Source organism: Oncorhynchus mykiss, chromosome 9 (genome assembly GCF_057628025.1).
Source record: "Oncorhynchus mykiss isolate SJ-2025 chromosome 9, ASM5762802v1, whole genome shotgun sequence".
In the NCBI taxonomy this organism is placed as follows: domain Eukaryota; kingdom Metazoa; phylum Chordata; class Actinopteri; order Salmoniformes; family Salmonidae; genus Oncorhynchus; species Oncorhynchus mykiss.
The window spans coordinates 62,431,872-62,454,305 of record NC_143030.1 but is presented as its reverse complement, the minus strand read 5'-3'; the positions used below and the strand labels follow the sequence as shown (position 1 = coordinate 62,454,305).

The window sequence follows — 22,434 nt, the reverse complement described above, 5'->3', positions numbered from 1 at the left end:
AAGGGGTCTGAATACTTTTCGAAGGCACCGTATATATTGATGTCACAAATGTATAATTTGTACAGTTCTTAATTAAAGATGTAGTTACTTGTCACGTTTGACATGTCAAAAAAACGTATCACTACTAGTCATTTCTCTGAAAGTAAAGGGAGATATATAGCGTTTTGCAGTAAAACATGATTATTTGTCTCTCTGAAATGAAACCATCAAGTGATAGATTTAAACCAAATACATGTCTGTCATTGAACAACCCCATGCCACCATTAGATGGTGAAAAAACACATCAATCTCTTTCATAACTTCTTTAAACAATAAATACTAATTTACCAACATTTCTAAAAATGGATATGTAGCGTTTTGGAATGAAACTCCTCAAATAGTTCTACTACAATTAGGCTACTAATCACAAACATTGCTTGAAAAAAATAAATAGTTAATACAGGTTAACATAGTTTAGTCATACTCTCACTTCAAAAAAACAACAATGAACAGTGTCAATTGTAGTGCATGCGTTCTTGTCTCATGCAAAGGTGCTGATCTTTAAAGCGACAATGTGCTATGTACTTGTCCTCTGTAGTTTCGACTCTATAATTCCGACTTGTAACCAAATACTCAGGAGTATTACCCTCTAACTCAAATGACATATTCAAATCAATATATGGATCCTGACCAGAAGCACATTTCAACCCAAATGAGCTTTAAATATTCAATAGACTAGAACATCAAAAATGCATTTTAAGATCATGCCTTAAAAATAAAGATAAACTACACTTTCTGCCTAAGAGATAAGAAAAACGCTCTTTAGAATCTTACTGTTCATTAAAAAAAAAAACACACCTGGTGGCATTCAATTCCAAAGCTGTGTATGGCACAACATCCTAGCTTTAAAATATATTTGATTGCTATATCAAACATCGAAATTATTATAAAATACCACTTTTAACTGAACAATAATATAATAGGATGGTCTCTGTAATATCGACACCAGTCTAAATCCCACTTGAAATTAGAGTAGTACAGGAGCCTCAACCAACTAACGGGTGGACTGGTGGAGTAAATAAAAAGAGTGTCCAGGACTTGCAAGCAAGCATTTTTGTAACCAGACATGGTCACTGGATGGCTGAAATGCATTTGAAAGAAACTAAACTACAATCCAACGTTTGATACATAGGATGTTAACTTCGAGCTGTGCAATGTCAAATAGCCTATGTAATAGCTTGCTTGCATTTATGTAATAAAAACAACATTTTCAAAACTGGATAAATGGAAGAGAAGTTGGTCGATGGCAATGACATGTTCTCATTAACTTAGCTTGGTTGTAAACTACTTAGCTTGCTGCTTCACTGAACTGAATCTGGAATAAAATAGGATTCTTCAATTCGGTTCTTTGATCATGCTGGCTATTTTGTCTCGTTGTTTTTATCATGTGTAGACGGGTATATCTGGATAGAAAGCTAGCAGATATTAGCTGGCTAGGTAATGTTGTATCCACGTTTAGCTGCCTAGTATTTCGGAAGAAATATATTTCGGAAGAAATATAAGAGTGCGATTCTTTTAAAAACTCCACGTCTCTTATCATGTATGTCACCATTGTCTGACTTTATAATCTTGTATATCACATAGTTGTCATACTGGTAAATTAATCCCATTATATCGCTCTTACCTTCCGGCTTGTTTTCGGCAGCCATTTCCCCTTCGCGCGCAACATCCTCCTCCTCCTCACGACCGTGGGTACCACGCGCGTGCACGCGGCGAGGACAGCACAAGGAGGGACTCGAGGAGCAGCAGCGAGTCCAGCCAATGCAAACTTACCATTGGTTGTGAGGCAATGACTGACAATGAAACTCTGGAATGGCTAGTGACATCAAGAAAAATAACCATCCAATGCAATTACCAGAACACGTCATTGGACAAAAGGTATTATTTAACTACACCTCGAAAGGATATCTGCCAATCGGTTTTGGAATGGACTAACAATTAGTGTTTAGTCTACTCGAAACAAAATATGATGTGGTGAACTGTTATGTTGAAACAATATTTGGAATTGAGCATGAAGTCAGATTTAAATGTATATTGCTAAGATTTGGCTAAATACAATCATGTCATAAAGTCAAGCATTTAGCTTATGCAACACAATAAAATAATATAGATACATGTATAAGTGTTTTATATAGGCTAAATGATAGACATGTACATGTACTATGTGGCTCTGCTAGAGACAGGCCCAGACGGAGAGGTGGTGCTGAAAAGACAGCTCCATTCAGCAAGAAGGCGGATGATGTCACAGAGCAGCGCCCTATCTACACGCTTGCACAGCAGTATCGCAAACGGAGAAAATACCACGGAGAAAAAATCCTTACTATTCAGAAGTACAAGACAGGCATTGAATCTTTATTCCGAAAAAAAATATAAAAAGGAATGAAAAAGCATAACGTGCACAATGCACTGAATATGGTATATATTTTTCTTTACCCAATTATTTAATTTAGCTGTAATCAAGTGTATTATCCCACGGAATGATGTAATTGGATGAGTCATTTAATAACAACTGTGTAACATTGTAACAAGGACAGGCAGACTCAAAGTGTGAGTTTTCACAAATCTGACCTGTAAAGCAAGCTGAGAGAGATGCACTGCGCCCATTAAGCCTACCCAATTATTTATTAAGCAGTTGCCAAACAGTTGTCAAATTTATTTTTTGTTGCGATTTTTAACTGAACATCTTCCCTTAGGACTAGGAACTAGAACACCCGTTTGAGGCACATTATGGATCAAATTGATTAATATAGCCTAATTTGCGCAATTAAAAGTTATTTCTAATATTTCTGGTGCGCTGGTTTTGGACGCGGTCAAAAAAAATGTATAGGCGCGCTTGATAAAGACATCCAGTCCACAAGGTGGCAACAAGAGCGGAAGTGTTGCACAGAGACATAGCGGAAGTGGAGATGAAAGGTTGTAAACATGGCGCCGGCCTTAGAAGACGATGAAATCGACAACAACGATTACTATTCTTTACTTAATGTCAGAAGAGAGGTAGTGCATGTTTGGATCCTGTTGGATGTGTTTGTGTGGATGTTTTGAGAAGTGTTTTCACAGTCGGTTTGATTAATTTGTTAAAGTTTTCTGGGACAAATTGAAGCGGCTTCCCGTTTTGCTATCCATCTAAGCTAGCTAGCTAAGTCAGTTGACCCTCGCTTATCATTGATTTCGGACTGTTCTGTAAAATGTGGCTAGCCTAACTTCTATCAAATGTGGCTAGCCTAAGGCAATATTTATAGAATTTAAGAGGATGCGCCCTGATTCTACCTGCCACTGGCACCAGAAGCCAAACATCCCAACTCTCCACTAGAACCAAATCCAGTAACTGTCAGGATGCCACTGTTCACGAGAGGTTTGGTTCTGAGTAGACTAGAAAATGGCCAGCTTTCAAATTGCTAGCAAGTTTGTTTCTGCCAAGCAAAGACTAGCTGCTTTGGCTTGCCACCCGTCATAGTCAGGCCTTAATTGCAACATCTAATTTTAGGTGTTGTCACTTTTAAACCTATTTGTAAAGATGTATATGTCTACTTGCGTGGAATCATATTAACTAACTAGTACTTTCTTACAAGTAAGTTGAAATTCTCACTTTTTGTTCTGTTTGTCCATTAGGCGACACAGGAGGAGCTGAAGGGATCATACAGGCGACTGTGCATGCTCTACCACCCAGACAAGCACAGAGACCCAGAATTAAAGAGGCAGGCAGAGCAGCTCTTTAACCTAGTGCATCAAGCTTATGAGGGTAAGATGAATCCTAGACTGGGACTTCATGTAATTTACCATCATGATTATGATCTGTTTCAGCTGAACATTTAGCTCAACTTACCTAATATTTTCTCTGCTCAGGATTGTATGCATGTGTACCTTTCATTGAAACTGATCAGTTGCATGTTTCTCGCTGTAGTCCTAAGTGACCCACAGTTACGAGCCATCTATGACATCTATGGCAAGAGAGGGCTGGATGTTGAAGGATGGGAGGTTAGTCCAGCAGTTTTTCATTGGCTTGTATTTATAACATACATAGGGTACTGTGGCAGGAAAAGTCCTATATATTTTCATTGTCAAGGTAATGAGTGTCGCTGATCATCAGGCAGCAATGGCTCAAATGGTATACTGATTCCAGGTGGTGGAGAGAAAAAGAACTCCAGTAGAGATCCGAGAGGAGTTTGAGCGTCTGCAGAGAGAGAGGGAGGAGAGGCGACTACAGCAGAGGACCAATCCCAAGGTTTGTGTGTGTTGCTAATGTATTTGTAACTATATGACTGAAATCCTGCTGTTACATGATCAATTATTGATGTGACGGTGTCTCATTCAGGGGATGATCAGTGTGGGTGTAGATGCCACAGACCTCTTTGATCGCTATGAGGAGGATTACAAGGATTTGCCCGGAGGGGGCTTCCCACATGTTGAGATCAACAAGATGCACATATCACAATCCATAGAGGTAATAGAAAATCTTGAAATGGGTTTGAAAATGGAGCAAAGTCACAGTGGGTAAAAGTATGGCTGATGGACCATCACATTGGATAATCAGGAGTATTGTTATTTGTTACCTACTGCAGGCCCCCCTCACCACCACAGACACAGCTGTTCTCTCTGGCTCCCTGTCAACCCACAACGGAAACGGAGGAGGAAACATTAACCTGGCACTACGGAGAGTCACCTCTGCTAAGGGATGGGGGGAGGTCAGGAACCACTTAATCATTTACAATTTCTACCTACATATCACTCACACACAATGCAAGCTAGTGCTTTCACATGCTCACACACCTACACTACATAAATCAAACAATTATCACATTTGTGTTTTATTTTACACTGAGTAGTCCAATGTGAGAGGTTATATATTTGTGTACCTACCCAGGTAGAGTTTGGGGCAGGAGACTCACACGGGCCCCTCTTAGGAATGAAGATATTCCGCAACCTCACTGCTCGCTGGTAAGTCAAGATTCCAGGACATTTGAAATCTGTAAAGCTGCATCAAATTGTGTTTGGGCTATAGTTGAATCAGAAAGGACATATGGTAGAATGAAAGTTGTTTTTCTCCAGGCTGAAGACATATACTGAATAATGACCGTTGTTTTTCTCCAGCTTTGTGACTGCTCAGTGTGGACTCCAGTTCTCATCCCGGGGCGTGCGGCCTGGTTGCACCACGGTGCTGGCTCGGCACCTGGACAAGAACACCATGGGTTACCTGCAATGGCGCTGGGGCACCCAGTCCTCCATGAACACCAGCATCGTCAGGGACACCAAGACCAGCCACTTCACCTTCGCCATGCAGGTCAGCACAGCATAAGATAATTATATACAGCAATTGTAGTATAAGAAGGGACTGTCTGTTGCGGATGTATTCTCTATTTCCTGTCCTAACTGTATTTGTTGGCCCTCTGCAGCTTGGGATCCCTCACTCCTTCATGATGATGAGCTACCAGTACAAGTTCCAGGACGATGAACAGACCAAAGTCAAGGGCTCAATCAAGTATGTCCCCATCATGATACGATTTTAGCCTTAGTTTATTTTGGTAAATTAAGGCCATTGAATCTTAGAACTGAAACGTTTATTATAAATCATCAGGTCAGGCCACTGACAACATGGGAAGACTTGCTGACTGTCTGTCATTGTCTTGTAGATCGGGCTTTTTTGGGACAGTGGTGGAGTACGGTGCAGAGAGGAAGATCAGTCGGCACAGTGTCCTGGGGGCAACCGTCAGTGTAGGAGTACCTCAGGGAGTCTCCCTCAAGATAAAGTAAGTATAGCTCAGTTTTCTTCTAGGTGTGCTGAAACGTTGGTTGCTATACTAATTAAATGTTTGGGAGCATAATTATTGTGCAACTTTTTCTTTTTATAGTTTACTCTCCCTTAAACAGCACCTCTATACAACATTTTCCGTCAGCTTATGCCTTTTACTAGTAAGTTTTCCTTTTAACCACACTATCTCAGTACCGTAGTTGTTGGCACAAGGCATCTGGGTTGTTCTTGAATTGTGGTGGCATGGCTTATTGGAAAATATTTACTTTATTTTTCCAGATTGTTTTAGTTAAATGTATTTGGTATATCTTACCCTTCTAAATCAGCTAATATGGTAGATTAAAGACTTTAAATATTTGTACCATTATCATATCATTGTAACACCAGAGACACATTTCAGGTAATTAAGGATTTTCTAAAATGGAGGTCACAGGTGCTCAAAGCTAAGGTCATTAACCCTTTGAAAACAATTTACCTAAGTGATATCATTGATCATGTAATTTCCCTTCATTTAACTTGAGTAATGCCAATGCCACTTTGCATTTAGACACACCAAATTATCAATGGAATCCTAAAATGTATTACATGCTAAAATAGTGTGATTAGCTAATAATTTTCTTTCAAATATACCCCTCCCCTGACAAGGTTGCCACTGGAGTGAATGCTTATATCTTTTTAATTAGTGATTTTCAAGGTGGTAACACCAATGACATACAACTTAGGGACACATAGTTGTAAAATAATAGATTTTTTATGTATTATTATTAATATATTAAATACTTGTTTACTTTCTACTATTTAAAATAATAGATATCTCTATATCCCCCAAAACCTGTCACTACAACTATGCAAACAGTAAAACTGAGAAAAATGGCTTTAAAGTTTTCTGAACTCTGAGCCTGATGGTAAACCGTAGTAACTGCAGTCAAAACACAGTTGGACAAAGACAGGAGGCAGTAGCTTCACTTAGTAACAATAATGATTGACAGTCATCATAGATGGTAACGACATCTGACAGACGTTGGTTTAGCATATTTGAACTTGACTGGCGCTGTGCAGTAAAGAACGGAGTCAGGCAGCATACGAGTGATATTCCGACTACTTTGCCTATCCTATTTGAGTAAACGTTATATACAGAAAGCAAGAGAGGAATGTAGGCTATACAGAGCACAAAATGTCCAGTCAGAAAATATTGTTTCTCTCTGTCGGATTCATGGGTGTCTAGGTCCCTCAAACTCAACTCTGGACCTCGAAGCCAGTTCCACTGCATTTTTTCATTGTTCCCCTCTAATCACGGACTGAATTAGACCTCGGACACCAGGCGTGTACAATTAATATTCAGGTAGAACAGAACCAGCAGGCTTCGGACCTCGTAGGGTAAGAGTTGAATACCCCATGGTCTAGGGTTTACCGAGAATGGTGCAACAATCAAAAAGCATTCAGTCAGCAACAGTCCTGTGTAGGAAAACAGCTCATTGATTAGCGGTCGAAGGACAAAGGCAAGCTAACTGGCGGGCCACAAACAGGCAAATGTGTTTTTGCAGCGGATGACCATACTGGGTTCCTCTCCTATCAGCTAAAAATAAGAAAAGGCGACTCCAGTGGGCATGCGATCACCATCTTTGGACAATTGAGGAGTGGAAAAACATTGCCTGGTTCGACGAATCCCGATTCCTGTCTAATAATCATGCTGTTTAATCAGCTTCTTGATATGTAACACCTGTCGGATGGATGGATTATCTTGGCAAATGACAAATGCTCACTTACAAGGATGTAAACAAATTTGTGCATATGGAAAATGTTTGGGATCTTTTATTTCAGCTCATGAAACATGGGACCAACACTTTACATTGCGTTTTATATTTTTGTTCAGTATAGTTAATCTACAATACTAACCTAAATTATTTAAAAGAAGGAAGCCTGTACAGAATAAAAATGTTTCAAATCATACATCCTGTTTGCAAAACGGCACTAAAGTGAAACTGCAAAACATGGCAAAGAAATGTAACTTTATGTCCTGAATACAAAGCATTACATTTCGGGCAAATCCAACATAACACATCACTGAGTACCATATTTTTAAGCATTGTGGTGGCTGCATTGTGCTATGGGTATGATTGTCATTGGCAAGGACTAGGGAATCTTTTGGGGATAAACATAAATGGAATAGAGCTAAGCAAAGGCAAAATCCTAGAGGAAAACCTGGTTCAGTGCTCTCCAACAGACAGTTGGAGACAGAATTTACCTTTCAGGTGGAGAGTAACCTAAAACCCAAGGCCAACTATACACTGGAGTTGCTTACCAAGATGACATTGAATGTTCCTGAGTGGCCTAGTTAGAGTTTTGACTTAAATCGTCTTGAAAATCTGACAAGACTTAAATGACTGTCTAGCAATTATCAACAACCAACTTGACAAAGCTTGAATAATTTTTATGTGCTAATATTGTACAATCCAGGTGTGCAAAGCTTTTATATGCTGACCAGACCGGACGCGTCATGTGCGCGAGCGTTGCAAAATAAATGTACACGTTATTCAATCATTCCACCCACACTGCTCGCTAGCGTCTGCGTGGCCAGGTGCTAAAATAGAACTTGGTTCTATTTGTGACACTCGACGCGCTGCAAGTCCTGCCTCTCCCATCTCCTCATTGGTTTTTAGGAGCATATACCCACGTGGGTGATTGAAAGATGAACTGAGGTGTACACTTCAGTCAGTTGTGGTAATGCACCTTTTAAAGTTGGTGCCAGTCCAAAAAAAGAAGAAGAAGAAGCCTGAAGGGGGAGAGATTACTAGAAAACAAACGTTTACACTTTTATCTGTGGATTCATTGTCGGAGTAGTTCAGGTAAAATAACAACCCAATGTTTAAGCAGAATAGTGGGTCAATTTACACAACTAAGAGAGTTGGAGTATGAGGCAAAACTTTGGCTGTTTTGTTCCCATGGTAACCACATTGTAAGAGTGTAAAGTGAACCCGTGCACATGCGCAGTGTGCACGAGACTGTTTTTTTTATATACCAGGACAAAATGGCTAGCAACAGCAAGCTTGTTAACATGTTTAATGCTTTTCGACCTGTCCCCAAACTAAAATAATTGGTCGAGAGTTCATTTTGATATTTCAACCTACATGTCCTGATCGCGTCTGGTGTGGGGGGACAAAATCAACGCATGCAGACGTTCGGTCTGGTCATCATGTTAGACTTACCCAGAAAGAACAATCGCTGCCTAAGGTGATTCTAACATGTATTGACTTATTGACTCATTTACTTATGTAAATGAGATTTCTGTATTTCAATACATTTGGAAAATGTTGAAATACGTAGTTTCACTTTGTCATTATGGGATAATGTGTGTAGATGGGTGATACTTTTTTAAATGATCCATTTTGAATTCTGGCTGTAACACAACAAAATGTGGAATAAGTCAAGGGCTATGAATACTTTCTGAAGGCACTGTTGATACATTTGCAAAAAAAAATCTAGTGTGGGCCTTGTGTTCTAAAAATAAGAGAGGAGGATGAGGCAAATAAAGCAATTATTATCCAATTCTGAAGACAGTAGACTTTGCTTCTCTCCAGCCCATGATTTATAACCTAACTCACTACAGCCAGACAGCCTGTTCCTCATCAGTTGACTGTCACTTTGCTCCGTCATGTGCGTGCCGCACAAAGCTGTTTTCATGCTGAAGCTCCACCAGAAAGGAAAATGTAAAACATGTGCCTGCACTTGGCCTCTCTCCAGGCTTTCAACAACATTCGCTTTCATTATGATTCGTCCAGTTCATTATGATTCGTCCCCCAAAATAAACAAAGTAAATTGGTTGGCCAATAGGGGGCGATACCATCGCATATCACAATATTTTATGAACGAAGGTTGGCATCTCCCCGCCCTATTACACACCCTCATTGCAGAAACATTTTCTCATGAAATCGTATGAATTTAGTTAGAGAAAAGATTCCTGTAAGTTATGGATGAACCTGAAATTAACCTGAAATGTGACATATCTGAATGAAGAATAATCTTTTTGGCTAACCGCATTGGAACATTCTAGTCTTTTAGGACATGAACTGGCAGAAAAGGTTTAAGCAATGTGTAGTGCCATTGTTTTCAGGAAGGTGTACCATGGCGATAGGAGGGACAGGAGTCAGACAAAGGGCAGGGCTTCCAAATGTGTAGTTACTGCTGTTTGCACTCATTACTGGGAGGGAGGCGAAGTATTTGCTTGCTCGCCCTAACTACTTAGGTAGAGTCAGCTAAATGACGCAGCAGCACCGCAGATATTGCGAAGAACGAGGTGCAAGACCTCGTGCACGGGTTCACTTTACGCTCTTACAATGTGGTTACCACGGGAACAAAACAGCCGAAGTTTTGCCTCGTACTCCAACTCTCTTAGTTGTTGCGTAAATTGACCCACTATGCTGCTTACTTTGTGCATCCACGTCATATCGTTGACTCCAACTTTAAAACAATTTATAAACGTAAGGACTTGCGGTATGTTTAATCATTGATAAATAGTTCAATATGAACAAAAAACATGATTTACAGTGCATTCGGATAGAAAGAGATCCAATTTTATTGGTCACATACACATGTTTAGCAGATGATATTGCGGGTGTAGCGAAATGCTTGTGCTTCTAGTTCCGACAGTGCAGCAATATATATATATATATATAACAATTTCACAACAAATACTTAATACACAGAAATCTAAGGAATTGAATTAAGAATATATAAATATATGGACGAGTAATGTCAGAGCGGCATAGACTAAGATACAGTAGATAGTATAGAATACAGTATACACATATGAGATGAGTAATGCAAGAAATGTAAACATTATTAAAGTGACATTAAAAGTGACTAGTGTTCCATTTATTAAAGTGGACAATTATTTCAAGTCTGTATGTAGGCAGCAGCCTGAGCCTGAGCTTTGTATGCAGATTTGTAAACTGGATTTAAGTTTACCTGCATTAAAGTCTCCGGGCACTAGGGGCATCGCTTCTGGATGGGCAGTTTTCTTGTTTGCTTATGGCCTTCTATAGTGAGGTCTTAGTGCCATCATTGTTTTTTTGGTGGTAAATAGATGGCTGCGAATAATATAGATAGTGGTCTACAGCTTATCATACGGTGCTCTACCTCAGGCAAGCAATACCTCGAGACTTCTTTAATATTAGACATCACGCGCCAGCTGTTATTGACAAATAGACACACAGCCCCGCTCCTTGTCTTACTAGACGTAGCTTCTCTATCCTGCCGATGCATGGAAAATCCCGCCATTGTCGTTGTTCAGCCACGAGTGAAACACTAGATATTACAGTTTTTAATGTCCCGTTGGTAGGATCGTCTTGATCGTATATCATCGTGTGAGAAGGGTCTTGGTCAGTGAGGTGACCATAAACCCAATGGTCACTCTGACAGAGCTCCAGAGTTCCTCTGTGGAAATGGGAGAGCCTTTAGGCCTTTTATGGTAGTGGCCAGACGGAAGCCACTCCTCAGTAAAAGACACATGACAGCCCACTTGGATTTTCCCGAAAGACACCTAAAAGACTCTCAGACCATGAGAAACAAGATTCTATGGCCTGATGAACCCAAGATTGTACTCTTTTGCCTGAATGCCAAGCATCACGTCTGGAGGAAACCAGGCATGCTCATCACCTGGCCGATACAATCCCTACAGTGAAGCATGGTGGCGGCAACATCATTCTTTGGGGATGTTTTCAGGTACTGGGAGACTAGTCAGGATTGAGGGAAAGATGATCTGAGCGAAGTACAGAGAGATCCTTGATGAAAACCTGCTCCAGAGTGCTCAGGACCTCAGACTGGGGCAAATGTTCACCTTTCAACAGGACAATGACTATAAGCACACAGCTAAGATAATGCAGGAGTGTCTTCGAGACAAGTCTCTGAATGTCCTTGAGTGGCCCAGCCAGAGTCCGAACTTGAACCCGATCAAACATCTCTGGAGAGACCTGAAAATAGCTGTGCAACCTGACAGAGTTTGAGAGGATCTGCAGAGAAGAATGGGAGAAACTCCCCAAATACAGGTGTGCCAAGCTTGTCGCGTCATATCCAAGAAGACTCACGGCTGTAATCACTGCCAAAGGTGCTTCAACAAAGTACTGAGTAAACGGTCTGAATATTTAGGTAAATGTTGTATTTCAGTTTTTTTATTTGGAATACATTTGCTAATAAAAGGCTGTGCGTAATGACATAGCCCAAATAAAAAACAGTGCTCTCTGTTTCCATCCCAACTCTGTTGATGGTTTTGGCACAAAATGTCTGCAATAAATAGCACGTGTCTAATCTGGTCTTGGTACTTGCACTCTAGCCAACAGTTTGCAGATCCAGTGAAGAGGGTAGATTATGGATAACAGCAAGCTCATTTGCCAATTGGCAGCCAAGCAGCTATCATCATGTCACCAACATACAAATGAAGACCCCCAATATTTATTGGAAAGGAGCATTAAGCTCATCACCATGCACTTTCAGCACCCTGTGATGTTCATTATTACTTATTTCGTATGTAGCCTAAAACTCAACATGTTTTTCCAAGTCGTAGTGGGGGGACCCCACAACATTGCTCACGGTGACTGCGGCAAGTTTACTGCCACATTGTTTTTTTCTATCACCAAATGCGCAAGAAAACATTTACACTGCCATTTGTTGCATGATCTATTTCACCAACCCAAAAAATATCCACACCTGTCAAGCGTATTTGGTTCTGTCGACATTTAGAGTTTACCGAAAATTATACTTTTTTTTTAATATTCAGGTATTTAACTCTCATAAAAATGTTTGGATCGAAACATGGTTATTGTTGATGCATCTTATTTGTGCAGGCTGAACCGTGCCAGCCAGACATATTTCTTCCCCATCCATCTGACTGACCAGCTCCTGCCCAGTGCCGTGTTCTACGCCACGGTTGGACCACTCATCTTCTACCTCGCTATCCAGAGACTCATCATAAGGCCGTACGTGCGTGCCCAGCAGGAACAGTAAGATTGCCCACTTATCTACAGTTAATGTTAGTCTGTGTCACTCTGACAGTATTTCAATTGCTCAAAATGCGTACGTACTACTTTCTGTCAACCTACTTAAAACACATAATGGATAGTGTGTGATGGCCTTACAGCATCCTAGCTTGGCTTTACTAATAGAAGTAAGAAGTAAACAAATTGTGTGCAATGAAATCTTGTGAAGCTCTCCTAATTATTCCGTTATTCCTCTCCACTGTATAGGGACCTAGAGAAGCACCGGGAGAGTTCAGCCTCGGACATTGCTAGGAAAAAGCAGGAGGCAGAATCTGCTGTGAGTGCACGATGTCTCCTTATAGACATACAGAAACAACTTCTCCTCATAGACGTACATAATGTATATTGGTGTCAAGAAAATACGTTTCTTATACATGATTAAAACACTAGGACTGGATGCTCTATTGGTCTCCTTTTTTGTGTGAATTTTAGCAAATCTGACATCTCTCTTCTCTTCTGAAGGTTTTGCTAATGCAGGAGTCTGTGCGCAGGATCATTGAAACTGAGGAATCCAGAATGGGTAAGTAAATGGGCTTCTGTCAGCACCAGAATGATCAGTATAAGAAAACATTAGAAAATATATAAAACTAGTTGATTGCCTCAACATGCTGACAGGATGTTATGTCCTGGATCAGGTCTCATCATCCTCAACGCTTGGTTTGGCAAGTTTGTGACCGACAATAGTCGGAGGCATGAGCGGGCAAAGGTCATTGATGTGTCTGTTCCACTGCAATGCCTGGTGAAGGACTCCAAGCTCATCCTCACTGAGGCTACAAAGGTATAAAGCTATAGTTACTGGACTAACTCTATCATAGCTCGGTTGCCCTGAATGTCTGAAAACAAAAATTCCCTCTTTTAAAAAAAAAAAAAAATGTTTTTGCATGACTGAATGTAAAATGTCAGTTGAGTAATGTGTTGATTAACATTTTTTAGAGTATGATACTGATCATGGTACTGCTAATGCTACTGCAATTGTGTGATTACAGAAACTCACCTTGAAACTATAAACCGCCTTAGGCGTAGAAAGTAGTGTTAACAGGTCTGTGATGATGACTGATGTTATTGTGTTGTTCTCCCAGACTGGATTACCTGGGTTCTATGACCCCTGTGTGGGGGAGGAGAAGAGCCTGAAAGTCCTGTATCAGTTCCGGGGGGTGATGCATCAAGTTCTCTCCCCTGATGGGGAAGCACTCAGGATACCAAAACAATGTAGGTAGACTTATCAATGTGTCTGCTCAACTAAATCAGTTACATTTCTTAAAATACAGTCTATTTGTATTCAAGATTTTCAATTGAATGTGTTTCATAGATTTGTTCTTGGTTTTGTTGTTTTTTTTTGTTTTTTTTTTACCTCTTAGCTCACAGGATTGATGCTGACACATAGGAGCCTCTTTTCTGGACCAAAAGGGACATGACACAATGTTAAACTTTGACCATGGATGGACAGACTTGTATTGTAGAGACTTGGAGTTACTCATTGTGCCCTAAAAATCATGCATATCCACCTTCATGTTGTCCATCTAATTATGCCGATGAGACATGTCAGAAATGTACTCCGCAGGGGTTGCCCTTTTGAATGAAATTCAGTCTAAAGTCTAAATTCACTCTAAAAATGGGATGGTCATAATCTCGCTTTCCTCAGCCTACAGTAGTCTATGGATCTTTAAAGTACTCCCCTTTCAGGTATGGTTTGTAATGTCTGACTCTGTACTGTACTAACACTGCAGTGCCTATGTGACCCTATTGAAGGTATGAATGCATCTCTGTATATGCCATATTATTAAAGTCAATATTTTTCAAGCTGCAATAACTCATTTGGGAAATTGTGCTTGAAACAATATTTTGTCACAATATTTAGTTTATTTTTTAACTTTATTTTTTATTAAACAAACTAATGGGCTTTCTGAAATGTAAATAATGATACAAGAGTATAAGGATTATTGGTCTGCACATTTTGTACAAAATGATCAAATATTTGTCAAAAGATAAACCCAAAGATGATTGGAAGTGTGCCCCACCTTCTGTATGGTTTGCACTGTCAGGAGATGACATCTGGGTGTCCAGTGCCTGACCGGTTAGTGAATAGTACAAGGCTGACTATCTCCCTTCTCATGCAGTATAAAATCACACTCTGATAACATGACATACTGTACTTAGAAGTACAGAAAATAACAGACCAGGTGTAGGGCTATAATCAGTTATGTCATTTGAGTGGTTTATTGTTGACATTTTAGATCTAATTCACTGTAGTCCCAAGTTTTAGGGTAATTTGACAGATGGGAATATATTAGAAAAAGTACACTACCGGTCAAAAGTTTCAGAACACCTATTCATTCATTGTTTTTTTCTTTATTTTTACTATTTTCTACATTGGAGAATAATAGTGAAGCCCTCAACTATGAAATAACACACATGGAATCATGTAGTAACCAAAAAAGTGTTAAACAAATCTAAATGTATTTGTTATTATTCAAATAGCCATCCTTTGCCTTGATGACAGCATTGCACACTTTTGTCATTCTCTCAGCCAGCTTCACCTGGAATGCTATTCCGATAGTCTTGAAGGAGATCCCACATACGCTGAGCACTTGCTGGCTGCTTTTCCTTCACTCTGCGGTCCGACACATCCCAAACCATCTCAATTTGGTTGAGGTCGGGGGATGGTGGAGGCCAGGTGATCTGATGCAGTACTCCATCACTCTCTTTCTTGGTAAAATAGCCCTTATACAGAATGGAGGTGCTTCTACACCTGCATTGCTTGCCGTTTGAGGCTGGGTTACTGTACAGCACTTTGTGACATCAGCTGATGTAAGAAGGGCTTTATAAATACATTTGATTGATTAATTGTCCTGTTGGAAAAACAAATTATAGTCTCGCAAAGCAGATGGGATGGCGTATCGCTGCAGAATGCTGTGGTAGCCATGCTGGTTAAGTGTGCCTTGAATTCTAAGTAAATCACAGACCGTGTCACCAGCAAAGCACCATAACACCACCTCCTCCATGCTTTATGGTGGGAAATACACATGCGGAGATCATCCGTTCACCCACACTGCGTCTAACAAAGACAAGGCGGTTGGAACCAAAAATCTCAAATTTGGACTCCAATTTCCACCGGTCTAATGTCCAATGCTTGTGTTTCTTAGCCCAAGCAAGTCTCTTATTGGTGTCCTTTAGTATTGGTTACTTTGCAGAAATTTGACCATGAAGGCCTGATTCACACTGTCTCACCAGTTGATGTTGAGATGTGTCTGTTACTTGAACTCTGAAGCATTAATTTGGGCTACAATTTCTGAGGCTGGTAACTCTAATGAACATATCCTCTGCAGCAGAGGTAACTCTGGGTCTTCCTTTCCTGTGGCGGCCCTCATGAGAGCCAGTTTCATCATAACACTTGATGGTTTTTGAGACTGCATTTGAAGAAATTTTCAAAGTTATTGAAATTTTCCGGATTGACTGACCTGCATGTCTTAAAGTAATGAGGGGCTGTCGTTTCTCTTTGCTTATTTGAGCTGTTCTTTCCATAATATGGACTTGATCTTTAACCAAATAAGGCTATCTTCTGTATACCAACCCTACCTTGTCACAACACAACTGATTGGCTCAAACGCATTAAGAAGGAAAGAAATTCCACAAATTAACTTATATTTGAATATGATAAATGCACTCCAGGTGACTACCTCATGAAGCTGGTTGAGAGAATGCCAAGAGTGTGCAAAGCTGTCATCAAAGCTTGGCTATTTGAAGAATCTAAAATATATTTTCATTTAACACTTTTTTTGTTACTATATGATTTCATGTGTTATTTCATAGTTTTGACGTCTTCACTATTATTCTACAATGTAGAAAAGAGTCAAAGTAAAGAACAACCTTTGAATGAGTATGTGTTCTAAAACTTTGCACCGGTAATGTATGTGTTCATGAAATGCCATTTATACAGTTGAAGTCGGAAGTTTATATACACTTATGATAGAGTCAATAAAACTTGTTTTTCAACCATTCCACAAATTTCTTGTTAACAAAATATAGTTTTGGAAAGTCGGTTAGGACATCTACTTTGTGTGTGACACAAGTCATTTTTACAACTGTTTACAGACATATTATTGTACTTATAACTCACTGTCACAATTCCAGTGGGTCAGAAGTTTACATACACTAAGTTGACTGCCATTAAACAGTTTGGAAAATTCTAGAAAATGACGTCATGGCTTTAGAAGCTTCTAATTGACATAATTTGACTCAATTGGAGGTGTACCTGTGGATCTATTTCAAGGCCTACCTTCAAACTCAGTGCCACTTTGCTTGACATCATGGGAAAATTAAAAGAAATCAGCCAAGAGCTCAGAAAATAATTGTAGACCACAAGTCTGGTTCATTCTTGGGAGCAATTTCCAAACGCCTGAAGGTACCATGTTCATCTGCACAAACAATAGTACGGAAATGTAAACACCATGGGGCCACGCAGCCTTCATACCTCTCAGGAAGGAGACACGTTCTGTTTCCTAGAGATGAACGTACTTTGGTGCGAAATGTGCAAATCAATCACAGAACAACAGCAAAGGACCTTGTGAAGATGCTGGAGGAAACGGGTACAGAAGTATCTACAGTGCCGGCAAAAAAGTATTTAGTCAGCCACCAATTGTGCAAGTTCATCATAGGTACACTTCAACTATGACAGACAAAATTAGAAAAAAAATCCAGAAAATCACATTGTAGGATTTTTAATGAATTTATTTGCAAATTATGGTGGAAAATAAGTATTTGGTCACCTACAAACAAGCAAGATTTCTGGCTCTCACAGACCTGTAACTTCTTCTTTAAGAGGATCCTCTGTCCTCCACTCGTTACCTGTATTAATGGCACCTGTTTGAACTTGTTATCAGTATAAAAGACACCTGTCCACAACCTCAAACAGTCACACTCCAAACTCCACTATGGCCAAGACCAAAGAGCTGTCAAAGGACACCAGAAACAAAATTGTAGACCTGCACCAGGCTGGGAAGACTGAATCTGCAATAGGTAACCAGCTTGGTTTGAAGAAATCAACTGTGGGAGCAATTAGGAAATGGAAGACATACAAGACCACTGATAATCTCCCTCGATCTGGGGCTCCACGCAAGATCTCACCCCGTGGGGTCAAAAGGATCACAAGAACGGTGAGCAAAATTCCCAGAACCACACGGGGGGACCTAGTGAATGACCTGCAGAGAGCTGGGACCAAAGTAAGCATAGTAAGCCTATCATCAGCAAGGGCATTGAAGACGAAACGTGGCTGGGTCTTTCAGCATGACAATGATCCCAAACACACCGCCCGGGCAACGAAGGAGTGGCTTCGTAAGAATGGAGGAATGGGCCAGAATACCTGCAACAGTGTATGAAAACCTTGTGAAGACTTACAGAAAACGTTTGACCTCTGTCATTGCCAACAAAGGGTATATAATAAAGTATTGAGATAAACCTTTGTTATTGACCAAATACTTATTTCCACCATAATTTGCAAATAAATTCATTAAAAATCCTACAATGTGATTTTCTGGATTTTTTTTCTCATAGTTGAAGTGTACCTATGATGAAAATTACAGGCCTCTCGTCTTTTTAAGTAGGAGAACTTGCACAATTGGTGGCTGACTAAATACTTTTTTGCCTCACTGTATATCCACAGTAAAATGAGTCCTATATCGGCCGCTCAGCAAGGAAGAAGCCACTGCTCCTAAACCGCCATAAAAAAGCCAGACTACGGTTTGCAACTGCACATGGTGACAAAGATTGTACTTTTTGGAGAAATGTCCTCTTGTCTAAAGAAACAAAAATATAACTGTTTGGCCATAATGACCATCGTTATGTTTGGAGGAAAAAGGGGAGGCTAGCCGAAGAACACCATCCCAACCGTGAAGCACTAGGGGTTGCAGCATCATGTTATGTGGGTGCTTTGCTTCCAGGAGGGACTGGTGCACTTCACAAAATAGATGGCTTCATGAGAGAAGGAAAATTATGTGGATATATTGAAGCAACATCTCAAGACATCAGTCAGGAAGTTAATGCTTGGTCACAAATGGGTCTTCCAAATCGACAATGACCCCAAGAATACTTCCAAAGTTGTGGCAAAATGGCTTAAGGACAACAAAGTCAAGGTATTGTTTTGGCCTTCACAAAGCCCTGACCTCAATCCTATAGAAAATGTGTGGGCAGAACTGAAAAAAACTTGTGCGAGCAAGGAGGCCTACAAACCTGACTCAGTTACAGCAGCTCTGTCAGGAGGAATGGGCCAAAATTCACCCAAGTTATTGTGGGAAGCTTGTGGAATGCTACCCAAAACATTTGAACCAAGTTTAACAATTTAAAGCCAATGCTAGCAAATACTAATTGAGTGTATGTAAACTTCTGACCCACTGGGCATGTGATGAATGAAATAAAAGCTGAAATAAATCATTCTCTCTACTATTATTCTGACATTTCACATTATTAAAATAAAATGGTGATCCTAACTGGCCTAAGACAGGGAATTTGTACTAGGATTAAATGTCAGGAATTGTGAAAAACGGAGTTTAAATGTATTTGGCTAAGGTGTATGTAAACTTCTGACTTCAACTGTATATACAGTCGTGGCCAAAAGTTTTGAGAATGACAAATTAATTTTCACTAAGTCTGCTGCCCCGGTTTGTATGATGGCAATTTGCATATACTCCAGAATGTTATGAAGAGTGTTCAGATGAATTGCAATTAATTGCAAAGTCCCTCCTTGCCATGCAAATGAACTGAATCCCCAAAAACCATTTCCACTGCATTTCAGTCCTGCCACAAAAGGACCAGCTGACATGTCAGTGATTCTCTTGTTAACACAGGTGTGAGTGTTCACAAGGACAAGGCTGGAGATCACTCTGTCATGCTGATTGAGTTTGAATAGACTGGAAGCTTCAAAAGGAGGGTGGTGCTTGGAATCATTGTTCTTCCTCTGTCAACCATGGTTACCTGCAAGGAAACACGTGCCGTCATCATTGCTTTGCACAAAAAGGGCTTCACAGGCAAGGATATTGCTGCCAGTAAGATTTCACCTAAATCAACCATTTATCGGATCATCAAGAACTTCAAGGAGAGCGGTTCAATTGTTGTGAAGAAGGCTTCAGCAAGGACAGTCTCCTACAGTTGATTCAGCTGTAGGATCGGGGCACCACCAGTACAGAGCTTGCTCAGGAATGGCAGCAGGCAGGTGTCAGTGCATCTGCACGCACAGTGAGGCAAAGACTTTTGGGGGATGGCCTGGTGTCAATAAGGGCAGCCAAAAAAGCCACTTCTCTCCAGGAAAAACATCAGGGACAGACTGATATTCTGCAAAAGGTACAGGGATTGGACTGCTGAGGGCTGAGGTAAAGTCATTTTCTCTGATGAATCTCCTTCTTGATTGTTTGGGGCATCCGGAAAAAAGCTTGTCCGGAGAAGACAAGGTGAGCGCTACCATCAGTCCTGTGTCATGCCAACAGTAAAGCATCCTGAGACCATTCATGTGTGGGGTTGCTTCTCAGCCAAGGGAGTGGGCTCACTCACAATTTTGCCTAAGAACACAGCCATGAATAAAGAATGGTACCAACACATCCTCCGAGTGCAACTTCTCCCAACCATCCAGGAACAGTTTGGTGACGAACAATGCATTTTCCAGCATGACGGAGCACCTTGCCATAAGGCAAAAGTGATAACTAAGTGGCTTGGGGAACAAAACATTGATATTTTGGGTCCATGGCCAGGAAACTCCCCAGACCTTAATCTCATTGAGAACTTGTGGTCAATCCTCAAGAGGTGGGTGGACAAACGAAAACCCACAAATTCTGACAAACTCCAAGCATTGATTATGCAAGAATGGGCTGCCATCAGTCAAGATGTGGCCCAGAAGTTAATTGACAGCATGCCAGGCCGGATTGCAGAGGTCTTGTAAAAGAAGGGTCAACACTTCAAATATTGACTCTTTGCATCAACTTCATGTAATTGTCAATAAAAGCCTTTGACACTTATGAAATGCTTGTAATTATACTTCAGTATTCCATAGTAACATCTGACAAAAATATCTAAAGACACTGACGCAGCAAACTTTGTGGAAATTAATATTTGTGTCATTCTCAAAACTTTTGGCCACAACTGTACAGTACTAGTCAAGTTTGGACACACGTACTCATTCCAGGATTTTTCTTTATTTTTGCTATTTTCTACATTGTATAATAATAGTTTCGACATGAGAACTATGAAATACCACTGCTTTGCACACACTTGGCATTCTCTCAACCAGCTTCAAGAGGTAGTCACCTGGAATGCATTTTCATTAACAGGTGTGCCTTATTAAAAGTACATTTGTGGAATTTCTTTCCTAAAGCTTTTGAGCCAATCAGTTGTGTTGTGACAAGGTAGGGTTGGTATACAGAAGATAGCCCTATTTGGTAAAAGTCCAAGTCCATATTATGGCAAGAACAGCTCAAATAATCAAACAGAATTGACAGTCCCTCATTACTTTAAGACATGCAGGTCAGTCAATCCGGGAAAATTAAGAGCTTTGAACATTTCTTCAAATGCAGTCGCAAAAACCATCAAGCGCTTTGATGAAACTGGCTCTCTTGAGGACCGCCACAGGAAAGGTGACAGTGTGAATCAGGCCTTCATGGTCAATTACTGCAAATAAACCATTACTAAAGGACACCAATAATAACAAGAGACTTGCTTAGGCCAAGAAACACGAGCAATGGACATTATACCAGTGGAAATCTGTCCTTTGGTCTGATGAGTCCAAATTTGAGATTTTTGGTTCCAACCATCGTGTCTTTGTGAGACGGAGAGTAGGTGAACGGAAGATCTCCGCATGTGGGGTTCCCACCATGAAGCATGGAGGAGGAGGTGTGATGGTGCTTTGCTGGTGACACTGTCTGTGATTTATTTAGAATTCAAGGCACACTTAACCAGCATGGCTACCACAGCATTCTGCAGCAATACGCCATCCCATATGGTCATTGTTTTTCAACAGGACAGTGACCCAGCACACCTTCAGGCTGTGTAAGGGCTTTTTGACCAAGAAGGAGAGTGATGGAGTGCTGCATCAGATGACCTGGCATCCACAATCACCTGACCTCAACCCAATTGAGATGGTTTGGGATGAGTTGGACCGCAGAGTGAAGGAAAAGCAACCAACAAGTGCCCAGCAAATGTGGGAACTCCTTCAAGGCTGCTGGAAAAGCATTCCAGGTGAAGCTGGTTGCTAGAATACTTTTTATGGATATCTTTAAGAAATGGCTTTCTTCTTGCCACTCTTCCATAAAAGCCAGATTTGTGCAATATACAACTGATTGTTGTCCTATGGACAGAGTCTCCCACCTCAGCTGTAGATCTCTGCAGTTCATCCAGAGTGATCATGGGCCTCTTGGCTGCATCTCTGATCAGTCTTCTCCTTGTATGAGCTGAAAGTTTAGAGGGACGGCCAGGTCTTGGTAGATTTGCAGTGGTCTGATACTCCTTCCAATTCAATATTATCGCTTGCACAGTGCTCCTTGGGATGTTTAAAACTTGGGAAATCTTTTTGTATCCAAATCCGGCTTTAAACTTCTTCACAACAGTATCTCGGACCTGCCTGGTGTGTTCCTTGTTCTT

General features: G+C 40.5%; 2 protein-coding genes across 10 annotated transcripts in view; one reads left to right on the top strand and one right to left on the bottom strand.

Moving 5' to 3' along the window:
* The window catches only part of LOC110532462 (calmodulin-binding transcription activator 1), a 617,258-nt gene extending 615,513 nt beyond the window's left edge, over positions 1-1,745 (bottom strand). For 7 of the 9 annotated variants that reach the window (XM_036988465.2, XM_036988466.2, XM_036988468.2 and 4 more), the window contains exon 1: positions 1,664-1,745. In XM_036988465.2, coding sequence (XP_036844360.2) covers positions 1,664-1,688 — 25 coding nt within the window. In that variant the 5' untranslated portion in view covers positions 1,689-1,745. The remainder of the gene's footprint in view (positions 1-1,663) is intronic. The other 2 variants (XM_036988470.2, XM_090184912.1) reach the window with 1 other exon arrangement.
* Positions 1,746-2,744: 999 nt separating this feature from the next.
* On the top strand, positions 2,745-14,669 carry LOC110532461 (dnaJ homolog subfamily C member 11). The gene is made up of 16 exons (XM_021616389.3): positions 2,745-3,033; positions 3,649-3,778; positions 3,941-4,014; positions 4,160-4,261; positions 4,352-4,480; positions 4,599-4,721; positions 4,901-4,974; positions 5,128-5,317; positions 5,430-5,515; positions 5,667-5,783; positions 12,625-12,780; positions 13,024-13,093; positions 13,279-13,336; positions 13,452-13,594; positions 13,896-14,025; positions 14,175-14,669. Exons 1-16 carry the CDS (start codon positions 2,962-2,964, stop codon positions 14,198-14,200), a joined length of 1,680 nt encoding a protein of 559 aa, XP_021472064.2. The 5' UTR covers positions 2,745-2,961; the 3' UTR covers positions 14,201-14,669.
* The last annotated feature ends 7,765 nt before the right edge of the window (positions 14,670-22,434 follow it).